This window comes from Dasypus novemcinctus, chromosome 16, assembly GCF_030445035.2.
Source record: "Dasypus novemcinctus isolate mDasNov1 chromosome 16, mDasNov1.1.hap2, whole genome shotgun sequence".
Taxonomy (NCBI): domain Eukaryota; kingdom Metazoa; phylum Chordata; class Mammalia; order Cingulata; family Dasypodidae; genus Dasypus; species Dasypus novemcinctus.
Window position 1 is genome coordinate 28,013,662 of NC_080688.1, and position 21,215 is coordinate 28,034,876.

General features: G+C 42.1%; 1 protein-coding gene across 2 annotated transcripts in view; it reads left to right on the forward strand.

The window, feature by feature from the left end:
- Positions 1-21,215, forward strand: part of LAMA1 (laminin subunit alpha 1) — a 158,054-nt gene that overhangs the window by 22,381 nt on the left and 114,458 nt on the right. For both annotated transcript variants that reach the window (XM_058277382.2, XM_058277383.2), the window contains exons 2-3: positions 4,044-4,214; positions 4,851-4,963. In XM_058277382.2, coding sequence (XP_058133365.1) covers positions 4,044-4,214; positions 4,851-4,963 — 284 coding nt within the window. The remainder of the gene's footprint in view (positions 1-4,043; positions 4,215-4,850; positions 4,964-21,215) is intronic.

Sequence of the window (21,215 nt, forward strand, 5' to 3'; positions counted from 1 at the left end):
AAAAATAAATAAGTTATTAAACTACGTGGGATTCTATTAGCTGAATAGTTCAGCAGTTGTGTGGTAGCGTTGTTATCTGTCAGCTTAGTGGCGGTTTTTCACCTAATGTTAATAAGGGAGCTTTCTGGTAGATTAATATGGCCCTGAAATGCATATAAGAAGGCCCAGTGTATTTAGGATGTGAATAATGGAGATTAAAAAAAAAAGAAAAGACTTGAGGGTAAATGAGAAGGAATTTATTTCGTGGTCCATAGAGTTTGGCATTCTCTAGTTTTTAGCTGCTGGGTAAGTACATTGATAGAGAAATTACTCCATTGTGTATACTGAATGTGGGGGGGAGTGCTTTAATTAGTAATAGAGTTAACAGTAACTAACATAAAGAAAGGATCTCAACAAAAACACATAGTCTAATTTATTAAGTACATAACTAAGTAATGGAAAGCTGTGTTCCAGATGTACATGCTAAATCCCAAACCCTGCCTTTGATTTTTATGTGTAAAATCAAACTTTTGTTCTTGGTCGGTCCTTGATCCCAGTGCCTTCCCTCACTCTTTTCATTTCCTATCTCTCCTCCCACTTGATTCTCATGTAGTTTGCTTTCCTTGAATTATTTCAGTAGTCTTTGAAATGATTCAAAACTAGGGACTTAAAAAAAAAACTTTTTAAAGCATGCTTTCTTCAGTGTATATGTCTGTCCTTCATCTTCTAACACTTGATCATGTGCAACAAGGAATAATACCTATTTTGTATAGGAATAATACCTATTTTGTATCTATACAAATGTATCTAGTAAATGTAATATACAAGGAATAATCTTTAGTGAATTTTTATCAAATGCTAGCTTATCTGAGAAGGAATATTTCATTTTAGGAAGGAACACCCAGATATTTTTATGAGATGATTTATATAAAGATTTTTTAAAAAAATCTGCACAGCAATGTTAATGAAGTAATGTATCTTTATTTTTATAAAAGTATAATTAAAAGACCAGCAAGGTAGGAAAAATGGAAGTTCTTTAAAGCCTAACTAGTACAAAGTGGCTAATGCTGATTACTAAAATTGAGATATTATTAACAGAATTTTGTTACGTTTATGCCCATGAGGATTGGCCTTTTCTCTGTGATTCAAGGGCTTTCTCTGTGACTCCTGTGTACAGAGTGGCACCCCCGAAACTTCCCTGGGCACCCCATAACTCGGGGTTCTTGCTGTCCAGAGTGGGGAAGAGCTCTGGGCGGGGAGGGAGACTTCTCTTGGTGTCAGAATAAAGGGCAAGTGGGGACATTTGTTAACTTAACTGGTGAGGTATTTGCGGTAGATAGAGACCTGTGTGGTTAAGTCAGGTCTCTTGACCTTGATTTCTTTTCGCCTAGAGCAGCTTACCGCCTGTGACCCGGTGGCCGAGTTTGCACGAGGATATGAGTAGAGTTGCTTGTACTGCAAACTTGAACGCATACATGTGATACACAGCCAGACAGCGCCGTTTTAGCCATTTAAAGATAGATTTGAATGAAACTACTAAAAAATTATGGTGCTACAGAATGGTGGAAACTGTTATTTAAAAGAATAGGGAGTGGCTGTAGCTCAAGTAGTTGAGTGCCTGGTTCCCATGTATGAGGCCCTGGGTCCAATCCCTGGTACCTCCTAAAAAAAATAGCAATAAATAAATAAATACCAGCCCTGCTCTAGGTAAGAAGCACTCCCAGGAATTTACCTGTCACTTTAGAATATGGATCGTTATTAAAAATGTAAGTGTCTAACTTCTGATTGTTAAAAAAATTAATAATTTTGTGAACCACAAAAGTAAACAATTCACCTGTTTCTTCATAAGCCTTTTTACTGCTTTAAATTTTTAAAAAAAGCCTCTTTAAATCATTAAGATAAAAATAACAACTTTAATTAAAAATGAAAACAAATATAGTAAACATAGAATGTGATATCTGTCTTATATTTCAAAATGAAGAAGAATACCCTAGATTACAATTATTCAAAAACTCTTTTCTATTAAAAGACTAAGAGCCTATTGACTTGAATAGATTCGTTTTATTAGGGCAGGATATAAGTCATCATTTTATGTGAAAATTCTTTGAAAAGTCTCCCTAATAAGTTTTTTTACAAAAAGTAAAGATGCATGGTAAGTTTTTAATGTCTCAATTCTTACAAAAAATACCTTTATTTTATAATTTAAATGATAAAAATATTTGTAATAGAAAAGATCGTGGGAACTATCAGGCAGTCCCTAAAAAAGAAAAAAGAAAATTAAGATATGAATTCCTTCTGTATTACTAAAATTAGGCTGTGTTGTTTCAATTTCACTGGAAAGGGAACATGTCAGAAGAAGTATTGACTGTATGTTCTTTAGAAAGAAGAGATTGCCTTCTACGATTTTTGAAGTTCAAGTTTTGGGAGTGTAGAAAGAATCCTGCTAAAGTCAGACGCCCTGTTGGAACCCACTTACCGTCGACTCAGATCCTCCCTATCACCATGCACATTGTTATTTCTGGATCTTTTTGGCCTCTTCATTGCTATTATTCTATTTTAATACCAAGACAAAGTGAAATGGCTAAAGAACCTAATGGGCTTAATTTTCTCACAGTCATCCTGAAATTGTTTTCTGAATAGTTTGGACCTGGTACTGGTGCCAGCTGCTTAAAAGATAAACATCACTTGTGACAAAGGGACTATACAAAGGCAGAGAGTCATGCTGAATTGAGGGGAATTTTGAAAACTGGACCTTTGTGTTCTAAGGTTTTATGCATCAGAAAAAGGGAAAAAAAAAGTAAAGAAAGAGAAAAGAGAAAAAAATCCTAATAGTTATGGGAAAGGCATTGTAAGCATGGGGGAGGCCTGTGACCAAGTAGGTGCAAAATGGTGCCCTTTTTGTAAGTGACAGGTGTTTGGATTTCATGGGCAAATGAATGCTTTTGATCATGGAAAATTTGTCTTAAAACCTATTTTCCCAACATTTTGTTATGAAAGTTTCCAATTGGAAAAACTGAATGAATTGTGCAGTGAACACCTATTCTCACTCCCACCAGAGTCTGCAATTGACATTTGACTACACTTGCTTTATCATGTTTCCATCTGTCCATCCGTCAATCCAGCTTCTTTGGCGAGGCATTTCCTAGTGAGCTGAAGACCTCAGTACCCTTTACTCTTAGATAGTTCAACATGTACATCAATATTTGATTATGATTTTTACAAATATTTGGAGGTGGAATTTGTGGGAAATGAAATATGATGATCTACACTAATCTTAGGTGTGCTCGTTCTGTGACTTTTGACAACTGCATGTGCCTGGGTAACCCAAACCTGTACTAACATAGAGAACCTCACAGTATCCTGGTAAAGGTCCCACATGGCCCTATGCAATCAGCCCCACTCCTGCTACCCCTACTCTGATTTTTTCCCTCATAGGTTAGTTGTGCTTGTCCTAGAATTTCATAGACATGAAACCATACCCTTTGTACTGCTTTTGTGTAAGGCTTGCTTCATTCAACTGAGAGACTTACCGTATTTTTTTTTATATCTTTAAAAAATTTTTTTTTAGTTTAGCTGTAGATTACATAAATGTTACAACAAAGATATAGGGGATTCCCATACACCCCACTCCCTCCCCCCCCCCACTTTCCCACATTAACAACATTCTTTATTAGTGTGGTACATCTGTTACAATTGATAAACATATATTGAAGCATTGCTACTAACCATGGACTATAGTTTACATTAGCTTACATTTTGCACCGTACAATTTTATAGATTTTGACAAAACGTATAATGGCCAGTATCCATCATTGCATCATCAAGCAGTACAATTCCGGTGTCCCAAAAATGCCTCCATGTTTCACGGGTTCTTCACTCTCCCTTCCTCTGTCCACCACTGCCTTTACATCAGTGGTACGGGTTCTTCCATTGCTAGAATAATTATAAGTCTACTTTGGTCTGAAGTTGCATTCTGCCTTGATTCATATTCAGAGTGAGATGGTATAATTGCATCCTTGGGATTTCAAATGGCTTGGCTGAGTGGGTGAACTTTTGACTTTCAGGCCTGTTTCCTGCCATTCTCAACCTCGCCAGCCATGCTCATATTAGCACCAATGCAACCTGCGGTGAGCAGGGGCCAGAGATGTTCTGCAAACTGGTGGAGCACGTGCCCGGTCGGCCTCTGCGGAACGCACAGTGCCGCATCTGTGACAGCAATAGCGCCAACCCCAAAGGCAAGTGGTGCTTTTCTCTTCAAGTGTTCACATGGGAGGGGAAGTGGACGTGGCTCAAGTGATTGGGCTCCCGTCTACCATATGGGAGTTCGATTTCTGGGGTTTCCTGGTGAAGGCAAGCTGGCCTGCATGGAAAGCTGACCCATGCTGGCCCGAGTGGAGAGCTGACCCACACAGAGTGATGGCCCCATGGAAGGGTGGCGTGGCAAGAGGATGCAACAAAAAGAGACACAGAGGAGAGACAGTAAGGGATGGAGCAGACCAGGGAGCTGAGGTGGCACAAGAGACTGAGCACCTCTCCCACTCCAGAAGGTCCCAGGATTGGTTCACAGTGCCACCTAAAGAGAAGACAAGCAGACACAGAAGAACACACAGTGAATAGACACAGAGAGTAGACAATAATGGGGTGGGGGTAGGGGTGGGGGTAATAAAGAAATACATCTTAAAAGAAAAAAGATTTCCCATGGGATGAATGCTTTTTGAAATGCTGACTAAAGATTTTTATGAGGAAGCCATCAACTTTGTGTTCCCATTCATTGCTAGTCATTTCCACTATCATCCCAGTTTGGAAGTGGTAACAAAGAAAAGTCTAAAACAAGAACTAAAAGGGATGCATGTTTTATTTTCTTTTGACAGAACGCCATCCGATATCAAATGCTATAGATGGCACCAATAACTGGTGGCAAAGTCCCAGCATTCAGAATGGGAGAGAATATCACTGGGTCACTATCACTTTGGACTTAAAACAGGTAAGTGAGGCCAGAACATGCGAAAATGTTTACATGCTACCAAACTGCAGTCTTCTGAAGACTTTTGGGAAAGTCTGGCTTGTTTCTTAACACGATTACATCCTGGTCTCACTGTTTTTCCACAAGGCTAAGGCACGCAGTAGACAGATATAGTTCATGGTACCCTTTTTTTGTCCTATTTATCCTTCCGAGGTATCTTAGTTTGTCAGGGTGCTATGACAAATGCCAGACAATGGGTTGGCTTAAACAAGGGGAATTTACTGGCGCGCAGTTTTGTGGCTAGAAGAATTCCATAGTCAAGATATTGGCCAGGCTTGCTTTTCTCCCCAGAGACTGCAGCATTCTGGAGATGGCTACTCACAATCTTCCAGGTTCCTCAGCCAGTGTGTCTGTCTCCTGTCACATGCCAGTGTCCTCTCCTTTCTGTTCTTAGGGTTTCTGCTGACTTTTGGCTTCTTTCTGTGTGACCTTCTTCAACTTCTTCCTCAGTCCATTGGCCTCACCTTAATATCTCCAAGAGGACCTCTTTACAAGAGATTCACACCCAGAGGAATGCAGATTAAGAATATGTCTAACTTGGGGTTCATGTTTCAATCGGCCACTCTAGGTATCTTTGAGAAGACGAGTGAAATTATTTCCCTGTGTTGGATGTTCTAGAAGCTGTGTCAGTAGGACACATCATCCACTCACGCTGGGCACTGAGTGCTGACAGATGCCCTGGGGACAAACAAGCAGCCCCTGTCTTTCGTATTCAGTGTCTTGTTATCATTCTGCAAAGCTATTGTACAAGGTTGTATGTAGAAAGTAAGAAAAGGATACAGGTGGAACCTTTTGCCCATCTCTCACTTCTGTCGGATGCTGACTCCCAGGGCCACGTGTAAGCTGGCTTTGCCCAGGATTTACATCAACAAAGCCTTCAGCACAAATTGGGAATGTCAAGGTACAGCTGGCTCTTCCAAATATATATCCTTTCACCCTCTTATATCTCTTCAAGGCCACATAGGACAATGGAGAGAAATGAAATATAGGCCCTGGGCCCGCCATTATTTCTGGGGAAGGAAAGGAATCTGAAAGCAAGGGATGAGAAAGGAAGATGAAAGTATTTTGGATCTGTTTTCACAATTTATCATTCAAGTTCTCCAGAAAAGACATCGAACAACATTCTCTTATTTATTTCCATTCTAAGATCTCTTGTGTAGCAACTCAGAATATTTCATGGGAAATATTTAGATCAGCTACAAGTGACAGTTAGTTGAAATTTGTCCTATACAATTGAAATAGGTAGTTTGGAAACTTTTTTTTTTTTTTTTTTTTTTTTAAAGATTTATTGATTTATTTAATTTCCCCCCCTCCCCTGGTTGTCTGTTCTTGGTGTCTATTTGTTGCGTCTTGTTTCTTTTGTCTGCCTTTGTTTCTTTGTCCGCTTCTGTTGTCGTCAGCGGCACAGGAAGTGTGGGCGGCGCCATTCCTGGGCAGGCTGCACTTTCTTTTCACGCTGGGCGGCTTTCCTCACGGGCGCACTCCTTGCGCGTGGGGCTCCCCCACGCGGGGGACACCCTTGCGTGGCACGGCACTCCTTGAGCGCATCAGCACTGCGCATGGCCAGCTCCACACGGGTCAAGGAGGCCCGGGGTTTGAACCGCGGACCTCCCATATGGTAGACGGACGCCCTAACCACTGGGCCAAAGTCCGTTTTCCCTAGTTTGGAAACTTAATGACAAATATTCTTAGTTCTTTGAAAAAGTTGATAGTTTAAAAATACATACAGGGTTTTAAGTAAAAGACAAGATAATGCAGGTCTCGTCACATACAAGGAATCTTTATTCACTAATAATTGCATTGAATGAGGTAGCACAGTATCAAGCTCAGGAGACTTTTTTTTCAAGTTTAGGCTCCCAGTGCTATGGAAGTAAAATAGCACTTTCAACAGTTTCCAGCCATAAGTCTTGATTTAATTAATAAGATTCTCTCCTAGAGCTCCCAAAAGGCAGGAATCTTGATTTTAGCCCAGAGACACCCATTTTTGACTTCTCACCTCCAACGTAAGAGAATAAATTTATGTCATTTCAGGCCACCAAAGTACAGTTACCATAGGAAACTGACTCTGGGGAATGTGGCTTGACTGCGTATTGAGGTTCAGGGAGCTGAGAAGTAGCCGTATCTCTGTTACCGGACAGGTGTTTTGCTGGTTGTCCCTTCTCCCCCTCACTCTGGTTTGCCAGTCCTCTTCTCCAGCCGCCACCCCTTAGTTTCTTATTTCCCTTTTACTCCCCCACCCCGCCTGACGCCCAAATCTGGAGTGAGGCTATCCCTTGCCGACTTGCTTCATTACCAAACCGTGTGTTTCTCGTCAAGCAAACTGAGGCAGGAATTAGTTAATTTCTAGATTATGTTTCTCCATGAGGACAGGAACTAGAGCTGCCTTCTTCCAGCTCTTTCTCTACCCTTTTCCTTCGCTGCTAGCGTTTATTGGGGTTTGCCTTGTTCACTCCTGTAGGCCCAGACGTTGGCACACTTTAGGCACTGAGTGAATAAATGCTTTTTTTTTTTTACTTGCCTCTTTTCTCTGCAGCCTGATAAAAGATGACAATGTGTAAACAAAGCCTTCTGATTGCTTTGTTTCAGTCCTATAAAAATGTAAAATATAAAGCATGTATTTCTAAAGTAAAATTATGCAAGACTTTATTTAGTGTTATCAGGAGTCGTAACAATTTAATATTGTAAATGTGTTTATATAACTTAATAAATATGTCAACTCCTGAGGTTTTATGATCAAATCATTCTGCTTTGTTTGGTGGGGACAATTGCTAAAGACGTTAATCCCATTTTTGATTCTCTGGTTGACGAGGGCTGTTGAAATTACTGCATTACTGTGTAATGTTTGGCTACTTGGCAGATAAACTTAAAAGATAAAATGTTTTGTTATCAGAAAGTCCATAAACTTATATGGTTTGCAGTAAGATTTAACTACAGAGTATTGGTTTAGTAACATATTACATGATTTGATTTGTTTTGTTACTTCTTTAAAATAATGCCTGCTATTCATTTCTTCCATTGATTCAGGATATTTTAGGAGTCACACTGTTAAATATTTAGTAATATCTTCCTTTTCAAATCCATGGGAATTGAATGAGTGTGGTATTTTTGGTTTAAGAAAAATAAGGCTGTGTGGGCTATGGTGTGGAACATGGGACATGGGGTGCAGCGATGCCCGGAGATGTACTCACCAGACGCAATGGATGTGACATGATGATGGGGGAGAGTGTTACTGTGGGGGGAGTGGTGGGGTGGGGGCGAATGGGGACCTCATATTTTTTTAATGTAATATCTTTTTAAAAAATGAAGAAATTGAGTAGAATTTGGAAAAAAAATAAGGCTTAAGACTCAACTTTAACAAATGTAAAATTAGCAAACATATGAATGATTATTCAACGAAGTAAAATGCTCTTCACTTTGAAGTGATTTAAGAGCTTTTTCTTTAGGACTATTACTGAATGGAGTCCATGGTCTTTTTGTCAATTTGTAATTTTAAATAAATCATTTTGAGAGAGAGAGCATGTATATTTCACAATCTTGAATTTATGAGAGACAAAATTCCTTTGGGCCTCGCTAATTAAATTAAAATTTATTCCTCATTTCTCAGTAGAAGAACCCAAGGATTCCCAGCTTGAGGAACATTGCATTAAAAGTTACTACATTTTGAAATGCACTGTGTACTGAATTATATCAGCCAGGGTAGAAGAACATTGTGAATGCAATTAACAGCACTGACATTTTCATCTGAATTTGATTAAAAGGGGAAGTGTTAGATTGTATATAGGGTAACAGAATAAAAATTTTTAAAAATCCATGAAACTGCTTTACACAGTGAACCCTAAGTTAAAACATGGACTTTTAATTAATAGCACAATTATAAAAATGTGGTTTCATCAATTGTAACAGATGATCCACACCATTGCTAGGTGTTGGCGGTGGAGTTAATGTACCGGAATCCTGTATTTTATGCATAATTTTTCTTTAACCCCACAATTTATATAGGAAAAAAAAGTTAATGCATTGTGAAATGCACTGCGTGCTGTATTATATCAGCCTGGGTCAAATCAGGGAAACCAACCACCCCAGTTTTTAAAGGACTATGTTTAGAGTAAGGGTAGGAGAACTGGAAAAGGGAGCATCAAGGTAGTTCAGAGATGGTCATGGCTGAAGAGGAACCAAAGAGAACCAAAGAGGAACCAAAGAGGATTATTAGCACCGAGAGGCTGCAGGGTGGTGGTGATGAAGCTCAATTGGGGAGTAACAGCAACAGCTGGAGACTGGAGATAACTGGAGATAACAGGAGCAGCGAGCAGTCGGAGAAGGAGTGGGCCCCACCCCCCTCCAGCCTCCAAACCTCCCTTTAGTCCTTCCCCTCGCACTTTAGACCCTTCCCTTGCAGAACCAAATAAGGAGCAGCTGGCATAGCAGGAGTGTGGTTTGCAGAGTCCAGTACAGCCCCTCCCACAGAGCAGAGCAGAGCAAAGTGTGTTTGCAGGGGAGACTCATTAGCTTTCAAAGGGCCCTGGTAACGTCTTGGCAGATTGCACTTGGTGCCAGGGCAAAGACCACCACGTGGAGGCGCGAGGCACAGCCTGAAATCCTGGAGTAGTCGTTTGTTGTAAGGTGGTCGGCCAGATGATCCTGAACATGCTGAGATTAACTCTGGAATGAAAGGGCAAAATGTATAATTCTGGTGGTCAAATCGTGGACTGCCTTCTAATACCTCCACAGACAAGGTGTCCTGGGCTCTCAGCTGAGAGCGACCACTTTATGATGCCACCCTGGTTGTGTGGTGTGGCTGGAAGTGTGTAAAGTGTAGTAGGGTGATAAGCTTGGATACAATCTACAAAGTAAAATGCAGTCACCTTAAGAATGAAAGACGGTAGAGGGTCTGGGAAATTCCTCACTGTACTTACACATGTGTCTTCTTTCCCTCTGTCACATATATAGTCAATAAATGATTTTTAGATTTCTAAATACCTTTAGCTAGCATGGCGGGAAATATCAAAATATAATCTACTGAGATTTAATTAGAACTAGTTAAGCAGTGTAATTATGCAGAGTTTGCAAAAATAAACTCTGAACTCAATTATTCTGGTTTTTTTTTTTTTGGATTAGAAATGTTACATGGGCTCATTGTAGAAAAAGGTATTGGTAAGTGTAAAGAGGCAGAAAAGTGTATTCCCAGTACCTAATACCTTTAATACTTTCACCCTGAGGCAACCACCGGTAATGTCTTGGCGTATTTATTTTTAAACCTCTGCATGCGTCTTTCTGTATGTATTGTAATAAGGCTATAAGGGTGCTAGCATTTATTTCATACTTACCGTGGGCTAGCCCCTGTGCTAAGCACTTTGTCTGGATCATCAAGGTGATACTTTCTCCCCTAGGACCGACTGCCAGCGATCCTGGACTCTTGTCACATTGCAAGGCTGCATGGCGGCATCTGCGGGTCTCTCCCTTATCTTCCGAATTTCATTGCTTTTAGCTTCTTGCTTCCACGGCATTTTCTGTCTTGGACTGAAGTTCATTGTCTAATACAGGACTCCAGGAAGAGGATTAAAACCCACCCTGGGCCATGCCCTAACTGAAGTAACCTCAACAAAAGGTCTTACTTACAATAGGTTTACACTCGCAGGAATGGACTGGCTTCAAGAACATTCTTTTCTGGGGTCCACACAGGTGCGAACCAGCACAGTAACATTCTGGGTTGCTTTAATATTATATGTCTTACCCATAATTTGCACGACAGTCCCCATGCCCGGCATTTTAGTTGTGTTTCCATCATCATAAATAACCTGTGCTTTCGGTGAGGAAGGATCAATTGCATGTGCATGCCAACGAGCTGTTCAGTCTTCAAAGTCTTTCATCTCTCTTTTTGAAGTCTTCAAAAATCTCAGTTTTGAAGATTCAGATTACAAGTCTGGTTGGTTTTGAGTATGTCTTTAAAAAGGCATGTTCATTGCCTCTTGTATGTCTAAGAACTTAACAGGTGTAGTTTATAGACCGTTCGGCGTCTGTCTTCTCATCCATGCTTTCATCTGCTCTTCCCACCCTCCTAGATTACTGATGATCTCCTCTTTGCACGTAAGAAAATTGAAGACTGGAAACGATAATTTCTCATTCCTGGTCTAATGATCCTCCTACCTGGGCTGCTCTATTCACCTCCGCTGTTCCTGGTTTCCCACCATTGCTTCCTTTCCGATATGCTTTCAAGGAAGAACTGGCAGGAAGAGCTTCCACTTTCCTCCTGGAAAATGTTCATCGTCTCCCGAAGCTCCTTCTGCTGTTCTCTTGTCCTGCCTTGTGGCACCTCAGAGTCTCTTTCCCCGGGAGTCACAGATTGTTCATACTTCTTTCACACTTTGGCAGTGGCTGATAGACTTGGGTGCTGCCTACTAGGTGGACTTGGGCCAAGAAGTGGGAAAAACGAATCAATGTTTTGTATTAACCCCCTTTTAAAAATTTCAAACCTGGGCAGAAATTTCACTGGGAGTGGTAAGATGGGTGTGTAAAAATTTGTGACGTTAGGAGATAAAATATGTTCCTTGAAAGAGGAAATGTTTCCAATGGCACTGAAAATAAAGCTGCCTTTTGAAGCAGGGCTTTATTTTCTGTGTAGGTTTAATTAGGAAGTAGCACTTTGTTGTGAACAAAACCACAGAAGAGCCTTTGTTTTATGCAAACCTTTAGACAAGAGCTACTTGTGTGCTTGTTTTTGTAAAACCTCATTAATTTGGAAGTCTGGTTTGTTTTGTTTTGTTTTTCCAGAATTTCTGAAAAATTGACCAGCCATGGGTTGAGGTTTATTATTGTATTATCCAAATATAAAGTAGTTGATTAGCACCTTGACAGTCTAAATAAGAAGAGATCAGGCAGATTTCACGTTCTTAAGATAGCACGTCTTTAAAGATTTTTTAGAACATGAACTGCATGTAAATTGGAAGTTCTCATTACAAATGAGTTTTGGCTGTTCATTAAAAGAGGGCAAGCAGAGACCATGTTTTCCTGGAAATGCTGTGTTAGAGTTTACTGTAACTGTGTGCTTGTATTTATTCAAAATGATTCTATTTCAGTTCAGTTAGTTCATACTGGCCTCAACCAACTTCAGATATTTTTTTTCCTGAATTTGTTTGGCAAAATGAAGAGAAGAAACCTAAACCTCTTCATTATGACTTGAAAGCAAGCCACATTTAATTCTTATTCTTCAGAAATTTGCATTTTTTTTTCATGGTGTCTGGGAAACTGCTCTTCTCAGAGATATGCTTTTCTTTAGTTTTCTGGTTTTTATTATCTCATTTTATTTTCTCATATACTGCCTCCATTCCAGTTATCTGTTGCTGTGTAAGGTATCACTGCAAAACTTTAGGCATAAAACAACAACCTTCACTTTATACCCATCACAGTTCTGTGGTGTGGCAGGGCTTGACTCTGGTTGTGTCTGAGGGTCTCTCATGCAGTTATAGTCAGATGGTAAGCGGAGCTGGACCAGCCAGGGGAGGGGACATCAGAGCAGCTGGGGGGTGCCCAGAAGGCTCAGGGCTTCCCTGAAAGGGCGAGTTGGGCTTCCTCACAGCATGGCAGCCTGAAGACAGCCCACTTCCGTGGCAGTTAAACTCCAGCACAAGCATTCCAGAAAAAGTGTCAAAGTTGTGCCACCTTTTAGACCGAATCTCCAGAGTTATACAGTGTCACTCCCACTGCATGCTCTTGGTCCACGGAGGTTCAAGTCAGCTCCACCTCTCAAGGGGAGGAGTGCAGACCCGTTTTATAACCTCATATGTGAAGCATGAGGTTCTCTTTACCCACCACCTATTTCTTATCTTTTTAGGTGCCACACTCTTGTCTCTAGAGGAAGTATTATAAATAGCTATAGAGTTCAAACAGGGATACAAATATTGTACTTTAAAGTACTCGATGTTAAAGACAAGTGAGCTGAATAAGGGAAAGTCATTGAGGCTAGGTCTGAAGAACTGTACGGAGTATTGTTTCTTGATGAGATTTCTTTCTGAGCTTTATCATTTGTGTATTGTCAGAGGTGAATTGCTAGTCAAGGACAGCCATTTTGTCATTGAGCAATCCTCCACCTTCCCACTTTCTTCTTTCAAATGACAGAGTATTGAGGCCATTACTATTACAGTGTATCTTACAAAAGCAGGGCTTCTTAGATTGACTTTGGGAAGGATTCTGGGAAATCAAAGAGGACAGATTTGCAGGACTTTGTCCTACTATAGTTTTCATATTCCCCAGTTGCTTTGATTTCATAATAAAGGTTTTTGTATGGAATAAAAACGAACCCTGTTCTGAAAGCATTATTTTGTCTTCATAGATTGAGGTTGAGAAATAATTTTAAATTCTGAAAAAAATTACTTCTTTGAAAACTACAGTGCAATTTGGAATTCATTCTAGTATTAGCTTTTTATGTATTGGAATAGAATGCCTATTTCTTGGGGGCTGGGGTCCAGGGATTCATTGATCAATAAGACTGATCTCATCCAAGTAAAGCCTTAGCACAGGGGAAGTTCACAACAAATGACGAGTGGCGAGTTCCTTATCTATGTGGTTATTGTTCCAGTCACTATAATTGTTTAGCTTAGGTAGACCCCAGTTCTCAAGAAGCATCTGGTGTAGTGGGAGCTATAGGCGAGTACACAGACCTCTTCTTTTTGGTGGTGTAAGGGTTCGGCAGGTTTGGGGGTGCATGGAGAACACAAAGAGCAGTTTACAGAGCTGGGAACACAGCCCGAGGAAGGGCCTGGCAAAAGAAAGGAGAAGGCAGGAGGAAGGACAAGGAAGGAGATAAGGCAGCAAGAAAGGCCTACAAACGAGAAAGGCTGGCATTTTGGAGGAGCTTACATAGAGCATCCAGTCCTGTAGTAAACTTTTCCAGTCATTTGTGTGCCTTTTTATTGAGATATACGGTAATTTTCACAGAGTGGGATGCAGAGATCTTAAATGCATAGTTGCACGAGATTTGACAAACACAGACACACGTGTCAGCCATGCCCTTAGGAAGATACAGAACTGCCATCGCTCCAGAATGTTCTGTCGTGCCCTTTCCTGCCAGTGTTCCCACCCTGACGGTTCTGATTTTTTTTTTCAAATTAGTCTTGCCTGTTACAGAACTTCACATCTATGGGATCATACAGTGCTCACTCTGTGTCCGCCTTCCCTCTCTTAGCATCGTGTCTTTGAGGTTCATCCGACGTTGCTTGTATCAGCTGGTCAAAGGAGAGGTGCCATCTTGACCTCAGGGGACATGGATAAACCATCCAGAAAGCGCCTCCAGGCAGAAAGCCAGCACAACCCCCGCCCATCTCTCAGGAATCTCCATCCTGAGCTACCTGTGGCCAGGGTCTTGGTTTGCCGAAGGGCTGCTGATGCAAACTACCAGAAATGGCTTGGCTTTTTTTTTTTTTAAAGATTTATTTTTTATTTATTTCTCTCCCTCCCTCCTCCCCCCCCCCCCCCCCGGTTGTCTGCTCTTTGTGTCCATTCGCTGTGTGTTCTTCTGTGTCTGCTTCTATTCTTGTCAGTGGCACAGGAATCTGTGCCTCTTTTTGTTGTATCATCTTGCTGAGTCAGCTCTCTGTGTGTGCAGTGCCACTCCTGGGCAGACCGTGTTGTTTTTTTTTTATTTGCAGAGGATGGCTCTCCTTATGGGGTGTGGGGCTCCCCTACACAGGGGACACCCCTGCGTGGCAGGGCACTCCTCGCGCACATCAGCACTGAACATGGGCCAGCTCCACACGGGTCAAGGAGGCCTGAGGTTTGAACCGCGGACCTCCCATGTGGTAGACGGACGCCCTAACCACTGGGCCAAGTCTGCTTCCCAATAGATTGGCTTTTATAATGGGAATTTTATTTGGGATAAAAGCTTTCAGTTCTGAGGCCATGAAATGTCCAAACCAAGGCACCATCAGAGATGCTGTCTCACCAAAGTCAGCTCCTGTTGGTCCTGATGTCCAGCCATGGACCAAAAATGACTGCCAATCTCCGCTGAAGTCCCTGCCTTCCCCTCTGAATCTTCTGTCTCAGCTGCGGCCACCAGACAGGGATTGTCTCTTCCCAGACCTCCTCTCTCAGGCGCGGGGCTTCTCTGCCTTTTCGCAGCTGTCGTGACCTGGGTCTCTCTCACGTGGCGGGATCAGACACGGCGGCTCCCTTTTCCTGTGTGCACCGGTCTCTCCCTGTGTCTCTGTTTATATTAGACCCAGCAAGAGGGTGGAGACTCAACCCGAGTTACCAACTGACATAGTCCAATTAAAAAAGCCTCACACCCACAAGAATAGATTAGTTCAAAACAGTCTCTCTTTTGGGGATTTATAAAAGAACTTGAAAATCTCACATCCAGTATTTGAAAACCAAGCTTTTATATCTTTTGTCCAGTTTTCTAGTTTGTTTACTTCAGGAGGGCCAGGCTGATACCAGTGTCTTCTCCATGGCCAGCAGCTAAATTGCTGTTAAATTTTTTTTTTAAGATTTATTTATTTACTTTCCCCCCTTCCACTCCTCCCACCCTGCTGTCTGTGTTGTCTTCTCTTCTCATTTTCTTTCCTCTAGGATTCACCAGGATTCGATCCTGGAGACCTCTGATAGGGAGAGAGGTTCTCTGTCAGTTGTGCTACCTCAGTTCCTGGTTTCTGCTGCGCTTCACCTTAACTCTCCTCTTGTCTCTCTTTTGATGCGTCATCATCTTGCTGCGTGACTCACTTGTGTGGGGCACTGGCTCACCACATAGGCACTCGTGCAGGCACTCATGTGGGCACTGGCACATCACGCAGACTCTCGTGTGGGCACACGGGCACACTTTCTCTTCTTTGTCACCAGGAGGCCCCGGGGATCAAACCCAGGTCCTCCCATATTGTAGGCAGAAGCTCTGTCACTTGAGCCACATCCGCTTCCCTGTCATAAGTTTTGATGGAGGGATATTTCATCATCTGGGCACACAATATGTTATTGTACCTGCTGACCTCTGTGGAACCCTTAAGTTGTTTTACAGTTTTTGGCTTTTGTAAATCGTGGTGCCAGGAACGTTTGGAGTACTTTTGTGGCTGCAACACTGACAGCTTTCTTAGTGTAGATTCTAAGAAATGGGGCTCCTTGTCAAAGGGCTTAAACATTTTTCATTTGTGATCTTTAATTGCTATTTTTATGGCCATATCCTCAATTTATATGCTTATTAACAGTGACTGGAAGTGCATGCTTTACAGAACGGAGATTAGATTTTTGTTGCTGCTTTCTGCTAATTGTCTAGCACAGAATCTATGTACTTATTATTTATATAGTTATTTAGAATGAGCAATTGTACTATATCATTGTACTGGACATATTTTGGGAGTCATGGGCGGAAGTCAGATGCTTACACAATGTTTGGTCTTCTTAACGTCTCATGTATAAATTACGTAGTGATTAGTCTCTATTGAGGCAGCCAAATTGCTTTGTAACACAGTGACATTTTTAGATATTTGAATATTAGTGTACAAGGCTGGGCCAAGTTTGCAAATCACATTATAGTGAAAGAGAAAAAAATTGAACTAAGTCTATGTAACATCATTTTGACAGGTCCCAGTTGTCAGAAGCATAAATAATGAATTTGGGCAAAGTGATTACAGATCTGGTAGTGCTACCTTAATATCTGTATTGTGCATTTTATACAGTGCTTTTTTATTCACTGTCACATCTTATAATTACAACATGAAAAATCCAATGAATGTCTGGATTTTTCGCCCCTTCTCTGGATGAAGAAACTGAAACCCAGAACTATATACATACTATTGGAAAGAACCCAGTGGGGCATAGAAAAAAATGCCCTCTGGACTTAGCATTTTAAGCCTGATCATGGACCATAGTAAATTTATAATTCTCTAGATTGCAAAGGAATAACATTTTCTGACTCACACTTCACTACCTTTTATGGAGGAAAGAACAATTCTGGAAGTCTACTTCTGTACTCCTGAGTGTCGACAAGGTGACAGAGCTGCCAGAGTCATGATAAACATACCCTGCTGGGATGGAGACAGCTGTGTGTTTAGGACAACACATTTCCTTAGACCCGTGATTGCTTTGCAATTTGTACACAGATATTTGGAGAGCGCTCACTCACTCAGACCTGGCCTTTATCTTTGTTAAGGTAAGGAAGTGAAGCCTGGGAAAGTAGCGAGATCAAATTAAAACCTGCAAATAATTAGCTGGGGTGGCCCAGCTGTACAAACCAAGGTGGCCTGAGAAATTTGGTGAAGCCTCAAAGCTTCTCTTCAGCCTGCTGGAGTGGCTTAAACTGTGTCAGAGTGACCAGTGACTGCTAGAGGAGGTGTGTCATAGTCTTTTAGCCAGACATTTGGGCCATTCTTAATTAATCATCTTTTTTAAAGTCAATAATAAAATGACTGATCTAGTGCCATTTCAGTGAGCGTCATCAGTCATAAATTTAAGCTTCTCTTTTTCCCTACTATTTTATGGCAGATAGAGGATATTTACTTTTGTTCTTCATATGACAGAAGCACAAAAAGTCCTTTGAAAACCTTTTAGTCAGCCCCATCTAGATGGTCGTCCATGTAAGATTATTTATTTATGACTCTCATACCAGGCTCCCATACTGGACCAGGCAAGAAATTGGGCTGAACTGAAGTCAGCTCGTTGTTCAGGAAATGGCACCAAGGAGAAAGGAATTCTGTCTGAAACTTTGAGCATTCCATTAAATCATCTCCAGGGACTTCTTTTACTGAAAACCAACGGTTTTATATTTGGTGATGTGTTATGCCTTGCTAGAGCAAGGCAGATATGGGACTACAGGAAAGAAGAAAGTCCATAAGTCCCCTTGGAGCTCTGTCAGCCGGATCCCCAGTGACTTCACGGGCTTCTCCAGATTGGCCCCTGTCTTTAAGTACTCCAGTGCTACTCAACTCAACTGATGCGCCAAAAAAAAAAAAAAAAAAGCCTTTCTACATCAGACCTTATTTGACTCTATAATTTTTAAATGTTCTAAACATGGTGATTTGTCATTTCAGTGTCTGACAAATGATAGCTGCTCAGGGAAGTTAGATGTTTCAAAAGAAAAATGAAAATATTCCAACAGAATATAGACTAACGTGTCTGCCTGAAGAGTGAAACCTTGCACACCCAAAAAAACAAAAACAAAAAAGCTTCTAATTGCCATTGTGCTAAAACTGCAAACAATTCAGCTAGATTTAGTGACCAAAGGAAGGAAAAACATATAGGTGTTTCTAGGTGTTGTAAATGTATAACTAATAGGTTACTGTTTACTGGAGTTGGTCAAGTACAGATTTGCACAGCTTCTGTTAAGGCAGGATCTCTACGTGGATCTGAGAGGCTTTGATGGTCAGCGCTCTGTGACCTAATAGAGTACGGCGCTGTGTTTTCTCATGATAAAGGATAGGAAGAAGGGATGGGAAACTCTAGACTCTTAGTCATTGCTAGATCAACTGAGGCAAAAATAGATCCAGGCAAGGAGCAGGAGATGAAGTGAAAAGAAAGCAAGTTTTCAGTGGTTTTCAGCCAGAAATTCCTGGAGGGGCAGGAAAGAAGGGGAAACGTAGGCTTTGGGACCACCTTGGAGAAACCTCTTCTCTCTTCCTGCAGGGCATGAGGAATGTGGCCAAAGGGGGAAAGCCCTGCTTGGCTGATTCATGTGCGTGTTTGTGTTTTTCTCACACTTTACCTTCTAGAAAAATCTTAAGACCCACTTGCTTTTCTTTGCTCCCCCTCCTGCGGTAGGGAAGCTCCTATGTCTTGTGATGTCCGCGCATCTTCCATTCCTGGTGACCTCCCTGGCTGAAGGTCCTCTGCGGGTCTGAACGTTCAGCGTGGTCCCTGGAGGCTGTGTGCTGGGGCCCGGGCTCCACCGCCCTCGCGTCTCGCTCACGCCAGCCAGCTCCACTCCCAACTTCTGTCCTCCTCCCTGCCCTGCCTCTCAGGGTGTCCACGATCTGCCCCAACACTGCCTCTGCTCCGTCCCCCAGCTCTCTCCTACCCTCCAGAGGCACTCTCCCCGGCCCCCCTCATCCTCCAGACGAGCGCCTGGTGGCCAGCTCAGCCTCCCTCTTTCCCTCTAGAGCCTCAGTCCACACAGGTGGAGCCTTTACTCCGCTGCTCCGTGGGCAGCTCCTGCCGCAGTCCCCGAGACCAAGCCAACGCTCCGCAAAGGGTCATTCAGTGAGCCTCGAGTGACCGCGACGCCCCCAGCCCCAGCCTCCTGTGTCCCTGAGAGGGTCCTTCTCGGAGAGCGCCATCTCTTCCTTTCCACCTACTCCTTCTTCACCCTGCCCCGCAGGGGAGGAGCAGGGGTTTTCTAAGGGGCCCCTGGGGCCACGGCTGAGCTTTTGTTCGACAGAGTCTGTTCCCAGGACACAGTGTTTGTTCTCGACCCACAGGCTCTGTCCCTGGGGCAGGCGTCCCGGGATTCGGGATTCGGGATTCGTCCCCTGTGAATCCTGGGGGCTGAGGCCACCCTGCCTGGGACCTGGGCCCATATGGGCTCCAGGGCGGAGGCGTTAGGCAGCATTACAGCCACCCAGCTACACCTCAGCTCCGATCTGGCCCTTGTCTGGAATCCAGCTGACTTCTTTTTTAATCTCCACGACACGTTCTTGAGCCGACTTCCAAAGTCGGGAAGGGAAGGTCGAGATGTTACTGCCACCTCTTCCTCGTAGGAACAAATGGGTGCCTTTTGGGGAGAAGCCTAATGCCGTTTCAGAGGCTGAGCTATTCCCAGCTGACAGCCTGATCACCGTGGCTGAGGTGCGTGGTTAGGCACGGGGACAGCCGAGGCGCTTTCTGCCCTTCTCAGGTCAGACAGTGGCGGTAGCTGTATTTCCCAGCTAGACCATCACCTGGAATTTACCAGACCGAGGTCAAAAGCCAAGATCCTCACAAAAGGGCATTTGGTGATATGCCTAGTATGCTTTGGAGATAGTTCCAACTAATCGTACCCAAACATAGGAAAACCATTCCAGAACACTGGTGGGACTTAGCATTGGGAACAACCGTATGGAGAAGTGCAACCAGTCCCTGGCTTTCAATTTTGATGTTTAAAATAAAGTGGTGCAGCACTTTTCCTTTGAAATACTACTACTAGTCATCTTCAAATATAAATAGTGACACATGGACCATGGCAAAGCTGACTGGTGGACACATTTTGAAATGGCTTTGCTACTTGATGGAAAACAGAATCACTGCTGGCAGGTGATTTAAACATTCCTTTCCTATCTTCAGATTACTGATTACAGATGACAACTTTTTAAATGAGCTCAGATCTCTCTGCCATCTGTTTGTCGGTGATCATCTTACTTGCACTGGTTTTTCCTACTTTTAGGAGCTGAGCATCGTTCAAAACTGCCTGATAAAAATTTATCACTACTGGGAACTAACCCTTCACCCCCAATTAAAAGCAAAAAGCCAAAAGAACAGAAAAAAAGATAAAAGTTACTAAACTTCGATATATCTATGTGCACTTGTATTTTGCGCCAAATTAAAAATAAACAAATCTAGTTTTATTCCAAAGTTCATTCTCATTCATGAGGCTATTTATTTTTGTCCATTAATATACTGGTGCTAGAATTATGAACTAAGAGTAGAGCAGCCAACTAAATTATAATAGAAGTTATAGTTTAAGGTAATTGTCCATAAGAGACTTACCTAAAATGTGTATGGCACACATCCAGCCTGTCCAGGTAAACATCTAAGCCTCCTCTCTTATGTTGCTTTTCCTAATTTTTATTTTATTTCACATGTACATCAACTGACTAGATACTTAATGATTGATACTTTATAAAACTGAGGAGTTTCGTGCCAGCATTAGTAATTAGCCTTCTATTAAATAATTGCTTCTTTATTCTTGAGTACTAAATATTAATTCAAATGATCATTTAAAAATTTCTAGTAATTTTATAATACATAGAGTGTCCAAAGCACAAATTCACTATTTTTATAGGGGTCATTGAACAATATTATTTATTAAATAAATTTAATGATTACTCTAAATCTCTTCTCTTGGTGAAAAATACGTTTCCATTGTGCAAGAGAGGAAACATTCCCCTGATGATGGAGGCAGGTATGGCCCTTCTGTGGAGAATTTCCAGAAGCGGAATCCAGCATGGTACCTGGGCGCCCTGAAAATTATGCACAGAGCGGTCCTGTGAAGAAGGACACTTTCTGTGGAGGGGAGAGCGCTCCCTGCCAGTGCACGTGGGAAATT